Source organism: Fukomys damarensis, unplaced genomic scaffold (assembly GCF_012274545.1).
Source record: "Fukomys damarensis isolate Sample0158 unplaced genomic scaffold, DMR_v1.0_HiC HiC_scaffold_9, whole genome shotgun sequence".
Lineage (NCBI taxonomy): Eukaryota > Metazoa > Chordata > Mammalia > Rodentia > Bathyergidae > Fukomys > Fukomys damarensis.
Window position 1 is genome coordinate 10,024,311 of NW_022900921.1, and position 16,250 is coordinate 10,040,560.

The following is a 16,250-nucleotide window of genomic DNA, read 5'->3' on the forward strand; positions in this document are numbered from 1 at the left end:
GGGAGAGAGCCCCACTCCTCAGGACAACTACATACGGTGGTCTGGAGATGCCCGGCCACAGGGTGGCTTGGCCCATCCAGCAGGCGAGGAATTCACGGATTGGAGGAACTCCTGCACAGCAGAGCCTGTGATCCGCAGACGTGCTGTTCCAGCATGCAACTGGATTGTTGGCGGTGCTTATATAACATCTGGCCTGCATTCACCGCGCTAAATAATTAAACACACAGCTTCAGTAAGCAGTGATTTAGACGGCATGTGTGATAATTGCCTCCAGGAGGGAAATAAATCCAAACCTCCAGCTCCCAGATTCTTTGGTTCCAAGGGAACCCACTTAGCCTGTTGATCGCTTGCCACTTATTTGCAGAAGGAGATTTCGTTTACTTGAGATATTTTCGTTTTGATAAAGCTGGAAATGGCCAAATGACCTATGAGTCACCAAACAGAGTCAGCAGTCTTTCCCTCCCTCCCTCCACCTCAGTCTTCGTCTCTATCTCTGTCCTCGCGCCCTCCTCCCTGACTCCCGTTTCCTTCCCCATCCTCTGCCCTCCCCTGCTCGTTTCCGTTTTTCTTTCTCTTCCTTCTCTTCTTCATCCACCCTCTCTCTTGCCATCCCAGCCCCCATGTCCCTTCCCCTCCCTCTCCATTCTGCCCTCTCTCCTCTCTGCCCTCTCCTTTCTCTTACCTTCATCCTTCAGTAGTCTTTGACTTTCTGTTTCCCTTTCCCAAGTGAGGCTCTCTCATGAGAGCTTAAAGACGCCGCTTCCTAACTTTTCAGGTGAATAATACAAAATAGAAGCCGAGTAATACAAAAATGAGAGGGGTAAAAGGATTCTCATCCAAAGAGGAGGCTTCGAGGATGATTTCTAGAGGGGATAATAGATGTATTCACAGTATGATTCCTAACATGCACACACACACACACACACACACACACACACACACACACAATCATACCTGTAAAGTTTTCCATCAGGTCCTTTTACATTACATTTTCTGCATTACACAGAGTGCAAAGCAACACGCAGTTGCAGCAGACAGTACTTTATAATTCCCGTCTCGCTGGGTGGTACACTTATCACAAAGCAAATCACTCCTGTGTTTTAAGCAGTGAGATCTACTAAGAAACTCCTTAGCATTCAGAAATTCTCCCGTTTACCTAAAAAGTGTCTCCAGAGCCCATTACAGAGTCTAAAGCTAGACGTTCAGGTGATCTTTAGTGCATGAAGCAATGCCTCCCGTAACCTCCAAGTTCCTGCTTTAGGCCACGATCCTAGGTGACCTGCAGTTGGGCTATTTTTTTTTTTTTTTTGGTCAGGAGTGAGAGCAAACACCAGATGAATGGCTGTGGCGGGGTTATCTTCTACGGCACCATCTGAAATGGAGAAGGGGCAACTGCCTTGGAGATCATCGGGCTGCGTGGCCACAGCTCCAGACTCTAGGCCGTGGCTTATCGTGGATGCTGCCAAAGCACCGCGATGGGCTCCAGTTCTCCTCCCCGTTGAGGAGATTAATTAAAAAGGTGCTTCACACACAGGCTGCCACACACAGAGCAGATGAACTGTGGATTAGTTTCACATTACGGTGATCTTTCTTCCACCCCAGAGAGGAACAACGGGCTCACCAAGGAATCTACAGAGCAGGCTCCTGCTTCATTTGCAGGTCCCTCTAGGGCCATTTTGGAAGCTTCCAGCCCAGTCCAGAGCAGTTTGGCGGCCCTGGGTGAAATCCACAAAGGGCAAGCTGTCTGCACCACTGAGCCAGCAGCTGCTCTGTGGGGTTTTGGCTAAAGCTACCAATTACTAGGCTGCGGATCTAGATCAGTGGTTCCGCCACCTGCCTCACAAGCACAAGGGCCCGAGTTTGATCCCCAGTACCAAAAAAAAAAAAAATTACTAAAACTACCAATTACTGACCTTCAGCTATGCAAGTGGTTTTGGCCCTGGTAAATTCCATTTTGTCTTCTTTGAGGCCGTGAAAAATCAAGATAACTGAATTGTACTTTGTATGCTTTGATTGCTGTGGTCTCTGCAGTATGCTTTCCAGTAAGTGCCACCACCCATGCAGGAATCCAGAAAAATCTCAGTCCATACCCAGGAAAGGGGTCAATATCTTATGATCCTACCCAGGTCAACGGAGGCAAAGCCTGAGTCTGTGTTCTTCTGTTATTCTCCTATTTTGACACATGACTGGATCTCGAGTGTGGAACGAGTCCTTTCCTATGTCTGTCCTTGGGTCCTTCATTCATGTGTTCATTCATCATTAGTACTGTACTTTATTATGTCTTCATCCCTTACCTCTCTTTCCAAAAGGTACTGCCTTGGGCTGGGGATTTAGCTCCGCGGTGCCACTGCCTGCCTCACAAGCACAAGGTCCCAAATTTGATCCCTGGTACCAAAAAAAAAAACCAAAACAAAACAAAAAACATACTGCTTTGAAAGTATTCACAAGTTATGAAGATCTTACTTGAAGTTTTGATGCAATCATAATGACAGCTACTTCTTGTTCTTCACAGATATACCTAATGCAGTGGTGGTGAACCTATGGCACATGTGCTGCAGCAGGCTGTTTATATCATTGAAAGCTTTAAAAGTTCACCATCACTGAATCCAAATCCCTCACTACACATCCCTGTTCTTCACAATCTCCCTCTGGTCCTTGTCTCTGATTTTCTGCTTTCCCTCACCCTCAAAAAGCTCACTAATACCTGGTTGTTCTATTCATGTAGACTCGAGTCCTCTTTGCCTTTCTAGACAAATAGACCTCGTTTATCTTTTGGGGAACAATTCTGAGAGCTGGATTCCAGGTTCTGATGTGTTCTTAGCTTAGCAGTGACCTTGAGAGAGCCTACAACCTGGCTTTTGCTTGGTTTCTTCACCTGTACTGCTTAGAAATTCTGTGCTGTCTCTGCTGTTGGAGCCTCTGGCTCATTAAGAAGCCTTTCCACTCTCCTTTTTTGTGTCAGAAAGCTAGTGTTGGATGAGCAAGAGATGAGGGCGACCAGATGGATACAATTATGTGACCAGCAGAAGTATACTGAGGCACTCACCATTAATAACTCTTAATGCATTGTGACCCCTGAAATAGAAACAAACTGATAATGGTGATGACAGTGACATTGATAACCACAAGAGCAGCACTTTTCCACCCACAGAGTTCTTTCTACAAATACAATATCATTTGATCCCTTCAACCTTTGTATGAGGTACATAGAGGAGTTGATGGTATTTCAGTTTTATAGGTGGAAAAACTGGAAGTTCCAGAAAGCAAATGATTTTCTCCAAGTGACATTACCAAAAAGTGAGAGCTAGAACATGACTTATGTCTTTTTGATTCCTAAACCAGTACAGTAATATTAACAATGACAAAACCATGCCAGGGGATGGCCTGGAACTATCAGTCATGCAACAGAGTTCTCCTGTGTAAATATAAAGAATTTTATAGAACATCACCAGAAAGGTCCACTCATTGGCCATAACAGATCCAGACATATGCACACACAATCACACACACACACACACACACACACACACACACAAAGACAATGCTAATCAACTGTAAACTCAGTCAAAAAAACAGCATTGTGCATACCACAAAAACACCGAACGTCTCCTATGCTACTGAATGTAAGTGGCTGTTGTTTCCTTAAATGTGACCAGTTTAGTGTTGCCCTGGTCGTTCCTACTTTCAGGTAAGATTTGTTAAGATACCCAGGCACAAAATTCCTCTAATTTCATGATAGTATTTCATCTTCATTTTGCTCCTAATACCTTCCTAAAAATATCCGTAGGATGAGGTCAAACCCTACAGTGAGTCCTTTTCATAGCTTCTTACTGAGAGGCTCTGGGGCGGCTATGCTGTGCCCTTGTTCTCCCACACTGAGGACAAAGCCAGCCTTGTTCACCTGCACATGCAGTCCCGGTGATCTCTGGTTGGTAGGCCTTGAGGACCCTTTTATTATGACTTAGTGTTTAGTAATAGTCTCTTGAAAAAAATTCCTAAAACGAAAAACAAAAAATGGTATATTTGAATTTCTTATATAATTTGGGGAAATATAAGATGTTGGCTTCTATCAAGTTTAATTGTAAGAAGTGCTAGATCAAAAGAAAAAAATCTTCTTGATCAGAGCTAGGTTAAGTGGGGATAATTACACCCGTGGGTTATTCTGTTGTATTTCTGTAGACCAAATTTTGAGATTCACACAAAATACCAGCTCAGACAGACAGAAATGACTCCTCCTTTATGAAATTCTCTAACACTTGAACCTGTTTTACTTTTTCTGTAGTATCTAAAATTCTCTGCGATTTTTGGAATCACTTATTAATGAATTGTTAAATGTACATCAGTATTTCTCCATCCGAATATAGATGTGCTGGCACCAGAGGTCTCGTCTTCCTTCTCTACTACTCTAGACAACCCAATTGCAGGAACAGCATCTGTCATCGCACAATAAACTAATACATATATATTTTTTTTCCAGTGCCAGGGATTGAACTCTGGTCCTTGGGCTTGTGAGGCAGGTGGCAGAGCCACTGAGCTAAATCCCCAGCCCTTAAACTATATTTATTTGTTTTATGGAGAGAATTTCGAGCATAAAATATTAGACAACATCTAAGGCAGTTAATTCCAATATATTTTAGTCATTTTTGCGAGGAAACAGACTTGTCTTGATGCCAAGATGGATTGCAACAGGACTTAGGGGAGCCCTGATAGGAAGGGCTGCCAGGGACAGGCAGTTGCCCTGAAGAGTGGTGAGTGGTGAGCTTCATGGGCCTGGGTGCATTCAACCAAAAATTCGCCCCTATTTGACACTAATCGGGTGGTTAGCAGAGAGGAATTTCATTCAACCATTAGTTTGGAAGGAGGACATGATGATCTTTCAAATCATAGCCTGAGAGCATGTGATTAAAAATAATTGACGGGATATGACTCGAGTCAAGAGCCTGATTTTCATGGTTGGCTTCTGAAAACCAATCCACTTGACATTAAAGTCCAACCCAATCTTGTCAGACGCGTATGTTCTATGAAAAGCTTTTTGTAGTCAAATGCAATGAGACTAATGCATTTCTGATTTCTTTTCTCTCTCTCTTCCTCTCTCTCTCTCTCTCTCTCTCTCTCTCTCCCTTTTAGGTCCAAAAGCTGTAGAAGCTTATGGCAAAAAGTTTGAAGTAAAAACAGTTTCTGGAAAATTGCTCTTCTCTGCAGATGACAATGAAGTGGTAGTAGGAGCTGAGAGATTAAGAGTTTTAGGTAAGGAAATTTTAATCGTGTAATTGGTCTCATGCTGCCATATGTATTTTTAAGAAAAACTGAAATGGTGCTATGGGTGGGGTACTTGCCCCCTTCGCGCCCCATCCCCAGGAGAATGTGTATGTTGAAATTCTCACCCCCAGTGTGACAACATGGGAAGGTGGTGGCTTTGCAAGATAATTAGGTCTTGAGAATGGAACCCCATGATTGCGATTAGTGGCCTTATAGGGGCTGGAGATATCAGCCGATACACTCATAAGCACGACAGGCTCCTTTGCATTCTGTCTCTGTCTGCCTCTCTGCCTGCGCCCCCTCACTCCTTTCCCTTTTCCCCTCTCCTTCCTCCCCAACCCACAGCCCACCCCATATGAGGATACACTGAGAAATTAACAGTCTACACCTGGAAGAGGGCCATCCTCAGAATTCAACCATGCTGAGAGCTGATCTCAGATTCCCAGCTCCCGAACTGTTCTGTTCTTTATTAGTAAGCCCTCCCACCCCAGTCGATGGTACTTTGTTATTGCAGCCCAAACTGAAACAAATGATGTGTATAAGAGTGAATGAGGCCAGTTTCCTGGATTTTAAAAGCAAGGTAGTTGAACCTCCTTGGAGTTTGATGGTAAAAACTTTTTGTGCCATGTGTCCTTTTGTTGCATCTTGCTGCCCTGAGATTTGGTTTGGGATGTGTGCTCTTGTAAAGAAATGTAATCTAGCACATACTATCCTTACACACTGACAGCCTTGCTCATAGCAGTGGGGATGGAATCCATGAAAAAGCAATGTTTAGACCTGGTTCCAAATTAAGAATCATGGAGGAAACTTCTGAGAAGTTTGGATTCATATATCCAACCATGACTTGCTAAATTAGAAACCATGGTGGAAGTGACTAGGAATTTGATATTGAAAATGCTTGCAAAATTTTCTCCCATCCCACCATTGGAGCTGCCAAATTTGAGCACACAGCAGATGTGTCTTTTGTGGCTGTCTGCTGCGCATGTCCCATAGGGTGGCTTGTGTCCTGCTACTGGAGCAGACATGGCTTTCAACCACTGCTGTCGCCTGCTAGTTGTATGACTTTGGCAAGTTATTGGCATCACTGAGCCTATTTCCTTTTCTGCTCAACAGGGTTGAAAACATTTATCATCTGAAGTTGTCTGAGAATTAGGAGAGCCTATGTTTGGGCAAATGGTATTCACCAGTGGGTGCAGGTGTGGCTGCTGTTTCATCTTGTGCTACTGATGATGTTTACACTAATTCTAGTCCATCTTTTGTTCCCAAAGAGGCATTGTAGCATAGTGGTTAAAAGCTCAGGCTCTGAGAGTAACCCACTGTGATTTTAATGTCATTTCTGTTCTTTACTAGCTGTTGACCTTAAATTATCTAACCTGCCAGGGTCTGTTTGTTGAGCTCTGATGTTAGTATAATAGAATGTATCTTCTCAGATTGGTGGAAGGCTGAAGGAAATAATCTATGTAGAACAGTAAATTGGCTAAAATATCAAGAGCTCAGTAGACTGTTATTATCTAAAATTACTGTGAGTTCTTTTATTGAAATTATCTGTTCTCTGCATTATTACTTTTACTTTACAACTTCTTTCAACTCCAGCGTTTCTGTTGCCATCCTGGTTGTCACCTCTCCCCGCAATTTGCTTATCTGGTTCCCCCCACCACATCACACACATTTATGTTCATTTTTCTTGGTGGGAGATTATTAAATCTCCAGCCCCAGTGTCTTCTCTGAATTCTAGATTTTCCCCACTCTCTGAATATTCCAGCCTCCAGCCTCTCAAAATAGGTCTAACAGCACACGCACACACACACACACACACACACACACACTCACACTCCCACAACCCCGAATTCTCCTGGTACTAGCTTCCCTGTCGCTTTCACTAACCTCATTAAGCTTTCCTGCTCCAGGCTCCTCAGCACTTTACATCATCTGCTCAGCAGAGTTACAAGTTGAAGGAGTCTAGGGGACACAATAGTGGCAGGAATGCAGGGTGCAGAGACGGTGGGGCAATGGATAGTCTCGTGCCTGGTCAGGAGGTTACCTGCGGTGTGATCTAGATACCTACCTCAATCTCCAGGCCTGTAATTTTTCCTGGCTGAAAAATGAGGGTTGTTATTTGTGGGCACATTAGTGATATTTCATTTGGAGAATAATATGGGATGCACCCAGACTCTCTCCATCATTAGCCTTTGCTTTCTTTGTTGTAAAAGTATAGAAAGGAAGCCTCAAAATAAATACCACTGCTGCAACCAGTGCTTAGAGGATCTGGAAATGACCACCCCGTAAATCTCACATCAAACTACTTGGTGAAATGAGCCCAGTGTGTTGCAGAAATGAGCTTCCTGTCAGCTGGGATTTGGCCATATGGTGCGGAACCAGAAGTTTAGGCAATTGCATTTTCAGCTTAATGAGAAGTCTGTCTCTCTACACTGCGAGACTGTACGAGCTCTCAGGAGGTTGGACTATGGATGCATATTTCGTAGTAGCATCTGACGCAGCTGGGTGTGAATCCTTGCTCAACCTCTTAGGATCCAAGTGACTCTATCCAAGCCTGCTTTCTTCTCTAAGCTTTAGTTTCCAACTGTCTAAACTGAAAAGGACTGAACAAAATAAAGAACAAATGAATATCATATGAGATAAAAGCAAAGTTACATAGAACAGCCCTTGCTTTAGTTTGTCAGTGGACTGGGGATAAGCAGTGAGAACCTAAAATGATAATGCCTCTTGCATGTGATAGCTGTACCCATGGGCTAAGAAAAGTTATAAAATTCCAGGCTGAGGATGTAGCTCTGCAGTCCAGCTTGTGCCTAGCATGTAGAAGGCCCTGGATTCAATCCCTAGTAACACACACACACACACACACACACACACACACACCTACCTACCTCTGTATGACCACACCCACCTATTCTGAGACAGTGACAACTTTCAGCACATTCAAGGGACCTTGACTAGTATGGCAAAGGAGCTAGAAGCCACACTTCCTAAAGAATGGTTCGTTTATTTAGAAACTTAAATAAAATGTAGGTAAGTTGTGGTTACTGGTAGCAGATTTTTGTAAGTCTTTTTTGGAGGGTTTGGGGAAGAGAGCTGTGCAGTTGACTAACTGAGCACAAGCTTGATAGTTAGTTCCAGCTTGTAATGGTGGCTTCTGTCTCTCGTCTGCTATGGCCTGGGATATGCGGCTCCCCCTTTCTAGGTATCCATTTACTTCCCCGTGGTATCTGGCTCTCAGCACAGTTGGGAGAACAAAATGGCAAAGAGGGTGAGTGAAGAATGAGTCTTACAGTGTGTGATTCACAAGTAAACACTCAGTACCCTCTCGTGTTTTGTTGGTGACGGGGACTCTATTGGTCACCTTGTGCTTCACAAGACATGTCACGACCTGAAATTGTCCTCTGCCCTTGTGTGGTCACAGAAGAAATTGGCTTAGAACTTCATAGGGGTAATCATGGAACAGACACATCTGGGCTACTACATTTCCTGTTCACAGCTGGGCCTGTTCTACCTGTGTGCAGGTAGAGATCTCTCAAGTTGTATTTTGATACTGGAGGAGTTGAAGGCCTGACTGATTCCCAGTATTACAGGGTTTCTTCCCCACTCACTGTGACACTTGGTTCTCAAAGTGCGGTCCTTGAACAAAGAACGAGCTATGTACTGGTTGTTAGCAGGGCAAACTCACAACTTTTCCTAGACCCACTGAAATGCAGGGGTGGAGCCAGAGAGCTTTCCCAGGGATTCTGATCCTTTAGTAACGTGTCCACACCACTGCCCTAAGACAGTCGCAGGGAAATCATTGTGTGGCGACTCTGCTGTTACTTTTAGGTGAGAATGGCCTGTGTTTTAGCCACAGAAATCCAGCAAAGCTGCAATATAAACATGGCTAATGTGTGCTCTGTGCACAGTGCTGACGTCATCACTTACCATGGAGAAATGTCCTTGATCCTCAGAACAGTCTCAGGAGGAGCACATGAGCTTGTCATCTTGAGTTACAGGTGACCAAACTGAGACACAGAGTCATGCCACAGCTTGCCCAGAGTTCCCCAGAGAGCACAGAGAGACTGAATAGAGGAGGTCTCACCTGCTCTAGTCTGCAACTTGTTTCGCAGCAACCTCTGGCTTCCCCAAACTGCACAGCACAATGGCATCTTTCTAAGAAAGACACAGAGCCAGGTTCAAGAGATTTCTGACATCTTCTCCTTTTGGCTTTGCCCCCGCTGCTCCCACATTTCTCCTAGGTAAGTTGTGTGATTTCGCCTATGTGAAGATTCTCCTATCCTTTAGTCTTCATTTTATTCTTTTCATATTTCTGTAGAAAAATCCCAAATCTACCGAAGTTCTAGCTGTGGTTTCAATGTTTGCTTTATTTCAGATAATTCCCAAGTCTGTATTTGCCCTGAACTACCTTTCTCAGTGGTAGTTCCAAATTCCCAGGAGCCTGGATTCTGCTTCCTCTTATGAGGATCTTCACGTCGCTTCTATTGTACTGCTTGAAACTGTCACGTCTCTTCCCAACTCCCTGCCTCTCTAAGCCCCCATCCCAAATTCTCTTTAGGGCCCCTCCATTCTCTACGTCTCCCAGGTCTTGCTGTCATTCAGAAATCAAGTTTGCTTGATGGTTTTGCCATCCCTTGGATTTTCTCTGTTGCAAGGCTCTCTGGTACTAAAAGAACTTAGGTTTATAGTCAGATCCATCCGCTAAATTACCAAAAACGTATAACATTAGTGTGCCAGATGAGGCATGATGTAGTTAGCTTTCACTTTAGAACGCAGTCATTAAATACTGTACAAAAATGGCCCTTAGAAAGCAACAAGAATATAAGCAACATAAAAAGCCAGGGCATCTTAGAAACACGGCATTTCAGCACCAGGGAAAACATGACTTTGGTTTTCATTAATGACCAGTTTCACTGGACAATGAATTGGGCATTATAGCATTTGTAAACAAAGCATAATTATGAAGCACTATTCTAATTGTTAATTAGATCTCTTTATACTCTAGATTAGGTTTTTAAATATGTCCTCTAGATGCCACTTGATGCTAATCATCGAAGTTACATTATTATCAACTGAAAAACATTTTTAATTAAATCTAAAGCCGTTTAAATTTGCATAAATTTTATAGAAATTTGAATGTGGCTTGATGCTGAACTTACTTCTTTAGGACCGCTCAGACGACCTATTTAGCCTTTTGAATTACTTTTTGATGAAACTATTGGAGTTAAACTGGAAGGAGGTTGAGTAGTGTTAGTAGTGTTCATTCATCAAATGGGTGTGTATTCATCTTGTGCATGTGTGTGTGTGTGTGTGTGTGAGAGAGAGAGAGAAAGAGAGAGAGAGAGAGAGAGAGAGAGAGAGAGAGAGAGAGATTCACTGATTGATTTCCAAATCCCTGCTATCAATGCTCTGAAGACAAGTGTGTGGCATTGTTCCTACCTCACGGCTGATGAGACACAATGTAAATATGGGAGAGTCCAACAAAGAAATCAACAGCCTAAGAAGGGTACAGTAAAGTATTGACAGACTCCAAATGAAGCAAGTGGGAGAGTTTGGAAATCTTAAACTTTTTCAAACAGGGACATTTGAACTAGGTTTTGAGTTCTGATTGAGGGAACCGTAAGGAGCATTAGCTTGGTGAATAGAAAAGAACATGTTCATCAGACTGACTTCCTTGTACAAGATATAAATCCAACTCAAAGTGAGAACTTGGAAAATTTACTACTTCATCAGATGGGATAGTTGGCTGCAAACTAAAATAGGTAGTTCATAGGGTGAGACCACACCACAGACTCATGGTCTTTCTCTTGGCCTGTCTCAACTCCCTGCTTTCCAATCTTGTATTCTCTCATTGGTTCTGCTGATGAACAGGAAAACTGTTTGCCTCCCAACATGAATCAAAAAATGTCCTAGATTTTATGGTACTGGTCTCACTTGGACTCTGTGCCCATCCCTGAAGCAATCGTTGAGACCAAGGTGATGGTGTGTTCGCGTGCAAGTTGGGTTTTGTCCACATCGCTATGGCATGGTGAGGAGGACTAAGAGGCTGTGAGTGAGGCAGAGGGCCGTTCTCCAAGGGAATGTCAGAGGGTTGTCATCAGAGGGGGAGTAGGTGAGAGGGAAAGAAAATTCTAAATATTGTTCAAGGGTAGAATGGTTAAGGGTACAGTGGGAGCAAATCGTAGTACTTACATACGACACAGGGGGACCCAGGAATGGCTTAGATGTCACATGATCTAAGAAATTTTCCTGGATTGCTTTATAAAAATGCTGTGTTCTCATTGCCACTGTGTATACTAGGAGTTAGCAAAATGTAGCCCATAGGCTAAGTCAGGTCAGAACCACTGCCTAATTGTAAACAGTATGTCCCTGGAATGTAAGCATGGTCATTTATTTATTGATTACAGTTGCTTTTGCACTACAGGGGCAGAGTTGAGTGGCTGAGACAGAGCTCATAGGGCCAAGAAAGCTTAAAATATTTACTGTCTGGTTATTTACAGAAAGAGTATGCCGACTGCTGGTCTATACCTCCCTTTTGCTATGTTGTTCATTAGGGGAATGATCACAATGTGACATGGCACATATTTATTTGTTATTCCCAGCTCATTCTCATTACAGTGTAAGCTTAGTTACTGCAGTAAGTTTTGCTTAGGAGATCTAGAATAGTTCCTTGTGCAAAGTAAGTGCTCAGTAACATTTGTTGCACAAACGAGTTGTAATTATTTGACTTTGCAATGCCTTAGAACTAATCTGACTATACAGAAAAGAAGGGAAGGAGAGCTTGCACTCAAGCTAGAAGAATATTATAATACCTTTGTTGAGGGTTTTTCTACACTAGGACAGAAAGAGAAGAGAAAACAACTAGGGACCATCATCTGAGGTAAAATGAATCGAATTTGGCCCATACATGGGCATCTGAAACAAGCAGATACTTCACGGAGAAACAGATACTTCTAAGAATATGTAGAAACCACAGCTAGTAAATACATGAAGAAATATTCACCATTACTGACCATTAGAGATATGCAAATTAAAATAACACTGAGATTCCATCTCACCCCAGAAAGAATGGCTATTGTCAGTAAATCAAATAATAACACAAGTTGGCAAGGGTGTGGGGAAAGAACACTTCTACATTGTTATTGGGAATATAAATGAGTACAACCACAGTGGAAATTAGTATGGAGATTCCTCGTAAAAACTAAAACTAGAAAATCCATTCAACCCCACTATTTCCTTACTAGATATATGTGTGTGTGTGTGTGTGTGTGTGTGTGTGTGTGTGTTTGTGTGTGTATTTTGTACTAGGGATCTAACTCGGGTCCTTGCATTTGCAAGGCAGGCGGCAGCACCACTAAGCTAAATCCCCAGCCCTCTAGGTATATTCTTGAATGAGTTAAAGACAACATCATACGTTTAGTTATACATGCATAGTTATATGTAGAGCAGCATAATTCATAGTAGCTAAATATTGGAAGCAACCTATATATCTATCAAGAAAAGAATGAATAAAGAAAATGTGGTGCTTATACAGTAAAGTCCTATTCTGCCATAAAGAAGAAGAAACTTGAAGCATTTGTAAGAGTATTGATGCATTTTGAGACAGTAATATTTTTTTGTTTTGTTTTTGTACTTGGGATCTAACTGGGGACTTTCCACTTGCAAGACAGGTGGCGGCACCACTGAGCTAAATCCCCAGCCCTGTTGAGATAGCAATGTTAAGCAAAATAAATCAGACACTTAAGTTTAAATATTACGTGGTTGTTATATGAGAAACTCAATGTATAAATACAGTGCAAAATAAATGATAGGTAATTAGAAAAATAGGCCTTTTTCAAATGGGAAGGGTATCAGTAAACGGAGGGATGGGGTGAAAGGGGAGTCAAGGGGATGGAAAAGATTGAAGATATGTGGCGTATTAGTACTGAGTCACCATGGGAAATGTAGTCATCTATACTGCAAATGTGTTACTAATAAACATTGAAAAAGAAAACCTGGCAAATGAATGAAGAGAGACACAGAGATGGAAGTTGTGAATATCTTTCAACTTGTGAGCCTTTTTAGACAAGGGTAACAGTGAGTTACGAGATCAGAGAGGAACAAATTTGCTGACGCCACTGTTCACTTCCTGTCGCACCTTCAGGAGTCACAGGCCCTATTCCCTGTGCTTTGGCTTTTCCTAGTCCAGCCTGCCTTCCACCATCATAACATGAAGGAGCGTGAAGGGTTAAGAATGCAACAGAACTTGTTTCTCTCACGTTGAGGCCAGAGGACCCTGAAAGCATTTTTCACATCCCTTGGACCATGTGTAGGTTCTCTGTCAACAACTTCCCCACCTCCTTCTTCTGCTTTGCCTCTGTCTTCCTCTTTTTAAAGTATTTCAGCAGTGAGTAAAAGGAAGGGTGAGAGAGGCTGAAAGGTTATGTTTAAGAATGGAGCCTGGTTTCCCATGTAGGCTGCTGCAAAGCAGGTAAGTCAGACGCTGGTCCTTGGAATGCAGGCACCTGCGCATTTTGTAACACTTGGATGATAAATCAGAAGAGCCTGGAACCCACCAGCTCCCCCTCCCCTGCTCTCTGTGATCATTAGCAAAGACAAACTTCTGGGGATTCAACTCTTTACAAAGAATCGCTGGTTGTATAGTTCTTCTGTGGTACCTCATTCCACAGTTAGTTTATTATTTACAGGAATACAGGAATAATGTATTAAATCATAAAAATCCATTTCCCATAAATAATGCAGCAAGGAAGCCAAATATAAAAGTCTCAGATGAACAGCCTCAACCTAATAAACCAGGGATACTTAATGAGAAAAAGTACAGTTTGACAACAGAGAAGTAATAATGGGGTTGCATTTGAAATGGTATCGGGAGAGCAGCTTTCATAACTCTTCCAAAAATTTTTAAAAGATCCAGTCCAAAAGCCTGAGAGACTCTGTCTGCTGTTTCTGTCCCTATCTACACAGGTGCCTATAAGCATCGTGAGCTGCAGTACGGGAGCTTCGTTCCCCAAGCTTCAGGGGTTAATTGCTGACGCAGGAGGAAAAAGCTCTGAGGGGCCTCAAGTAGCTTTTCCTTGGGGAACAAAGAGATGTGATTGAGAAGGAGCTGATGGATTCAAGGGTGTGTGTGAACGTCCGCAGCTGCCCCAGCTGCGCTGCCTGGGCCGCCCACTGTCCCTGTCCCCCAGCATTGTCTCTTTCGGAGCTGCCGGTGGGGGGAGGGGAGAGCCAGCGTGGACGAGGACGTTTGTCCTCCTAGTTCGATTAGAGAGTTGATATGACTCACCCCTAGGCTGCTTTGAGAGAACGGGTGACAGCACTCACGGAGGAGCTGGCTTTGTTTTGTGTTGGTGGAAGTGACAAGTCGTTGCTTTCTCTACCAAGCCACATTCAGGATGCTTTCAGGCATGTGTTGGTTAGTTTTTATTGTCAGAGTTTTCTTCGTGCCAGTTACACCGCTTGAGTGTATTCAAATGAGGAGATAAGCTTCTTTTAGGCCTGTTTTTCTTTCTTCTCTTCCTGTACAAGGCAGGAGATCGTTCGTATTCCACAGTGACACAAGGAATTTAGTGAGATGAAAATGTGAATAAGACGCTTTAGTGTAAGGAACGGGGAAGGAAATTAACTTCATTCTTTTTATTGGCAGAATTTAAATTTTATTTTCTCATTTTGTAAGACTTGAATAGGCTAAAGTGACTCCATGCTAATAGGCCAGACTGTGCTTCTTCATATGCTAATTGCTACCTTGGTTAACAGCCCACCCAGGGGCAAATGGTTTGACAAAAGGTGACCCTAGAACATTTCCTGCATAAGATAAGCAATGTGTTTGCAGTCTTGTTCTGTGAATTCCCTGACTCTTTGTTTAGTAAAACCTTATAAAAAGTACCTCAGCCACGAAGCTCCCTGTGCTTCTCCACCCCTCACACGCTCGCCGTGTGCTCTCCTTCTGATCTTAATTCCTTTTGCACTCTTTCTAATCTAGAAATAGTAAGGTGGAAAGGGTGAATCCAAACAGGGAGTCAGAGGAGAAAATATCTGGGTCCTTTCAGGGCCCAGAATAAAAACAAATGCCCGTCTCGAGACGGTAGAATGATTAAGTCAGCATCAGACTGAGGCAGGGGCTACCTAGATGCTACTTCTGACTGATGGTCCAACCTTAGATGAGTCTCGAAGTTTCTGAAATCCTCAGGTTTCCCATCTGTGTAATAGGGCTACGAGTATCTGCATCACATATAAAAAATACTCATCACAAAAGCATGCGCGCACTTGGTGGCCCAATTATTTATGCCTATTACTGTTGGTCCTTCTGCAAATTCCTACTGAGCAGCTTCCTTACAGAGGTCGCCAATCACATTTAAGGCAGAGATGTAAGGACACAGAAGAAAAAAATGCCTCCTGAAATGGTCAGTAGTAGTGAGGACAGTGCATACACCCAGTGAAATGACACACAGCAGTGAATATGTTTTGAAACTTAAAGAAAAAACCTGAGATACAACTTGGGTCTAGTCCATGCTAAAAGCTTTAGGTCACAAGCACTGGGGAGCAGATAGGAAATGAAGCTGGCCTAGTTCAAATTTCCCAGAGAGCTCAGGGTGGCTGTCAGGGAAGGGAGCAGAGTGCGACTTAGCAGAAGCCAAGGGAAGACTCATGGACTTCTGTGTAGCAGGATTAGCTGGACTCTGAACACAGCTAGTGTGACAAGAGGAGGTGGGGTGAGCCGGCATTGCCTTTTCCAGTAGATGAGCACGTTTGGATTTCACTTTGGGGAAGATTGTCTTTATCAGCATATAGCAACAGGGAATTGCTTACTTCCCTCAAAGCTGGAGTCATGTTTCAGAGATCTGCTGGAGCCTCCTGGGGACTTTCCCCTTTGGCAGTGTTCTCTGTTGGGTGTACGGAAATAGTAATGGGAGTATTTGTTATTGGCTTAATTCTGCAAGTCAAAGAGAAAAGATGAGTATAATTTGACTCAGATGTTGTTTATGATGCAAGAA

General features: G+C 43.1%; 1 protein-coding gene across 3 annotated transcripts in view; it reads left to right on the forward strand.

Annotated features, from left to right (window-relative positions):
- Sgcd (sarcoglycan delta) overlaps positions 1 to 16,250 on the forward strand; it is a 501,008-nt gene that overhangs the window by 348,548 nt on the left and 136,210 nt on the right. For all 3 annotated transcript variants that reach the window (XM_033761597.1, XM_033761598.1, XM_033761596.1), the window contains exon 5: positions 5,128 to 5,247. In XM_033761597.1, the coding sequence (XP_033617488.1) occupies positions 5,128 to 5,247 (120 nt within the window). The remainder of the gene's footprint in view (positions 1 to 5,127; positions 5,248 to 16,250) is intronic.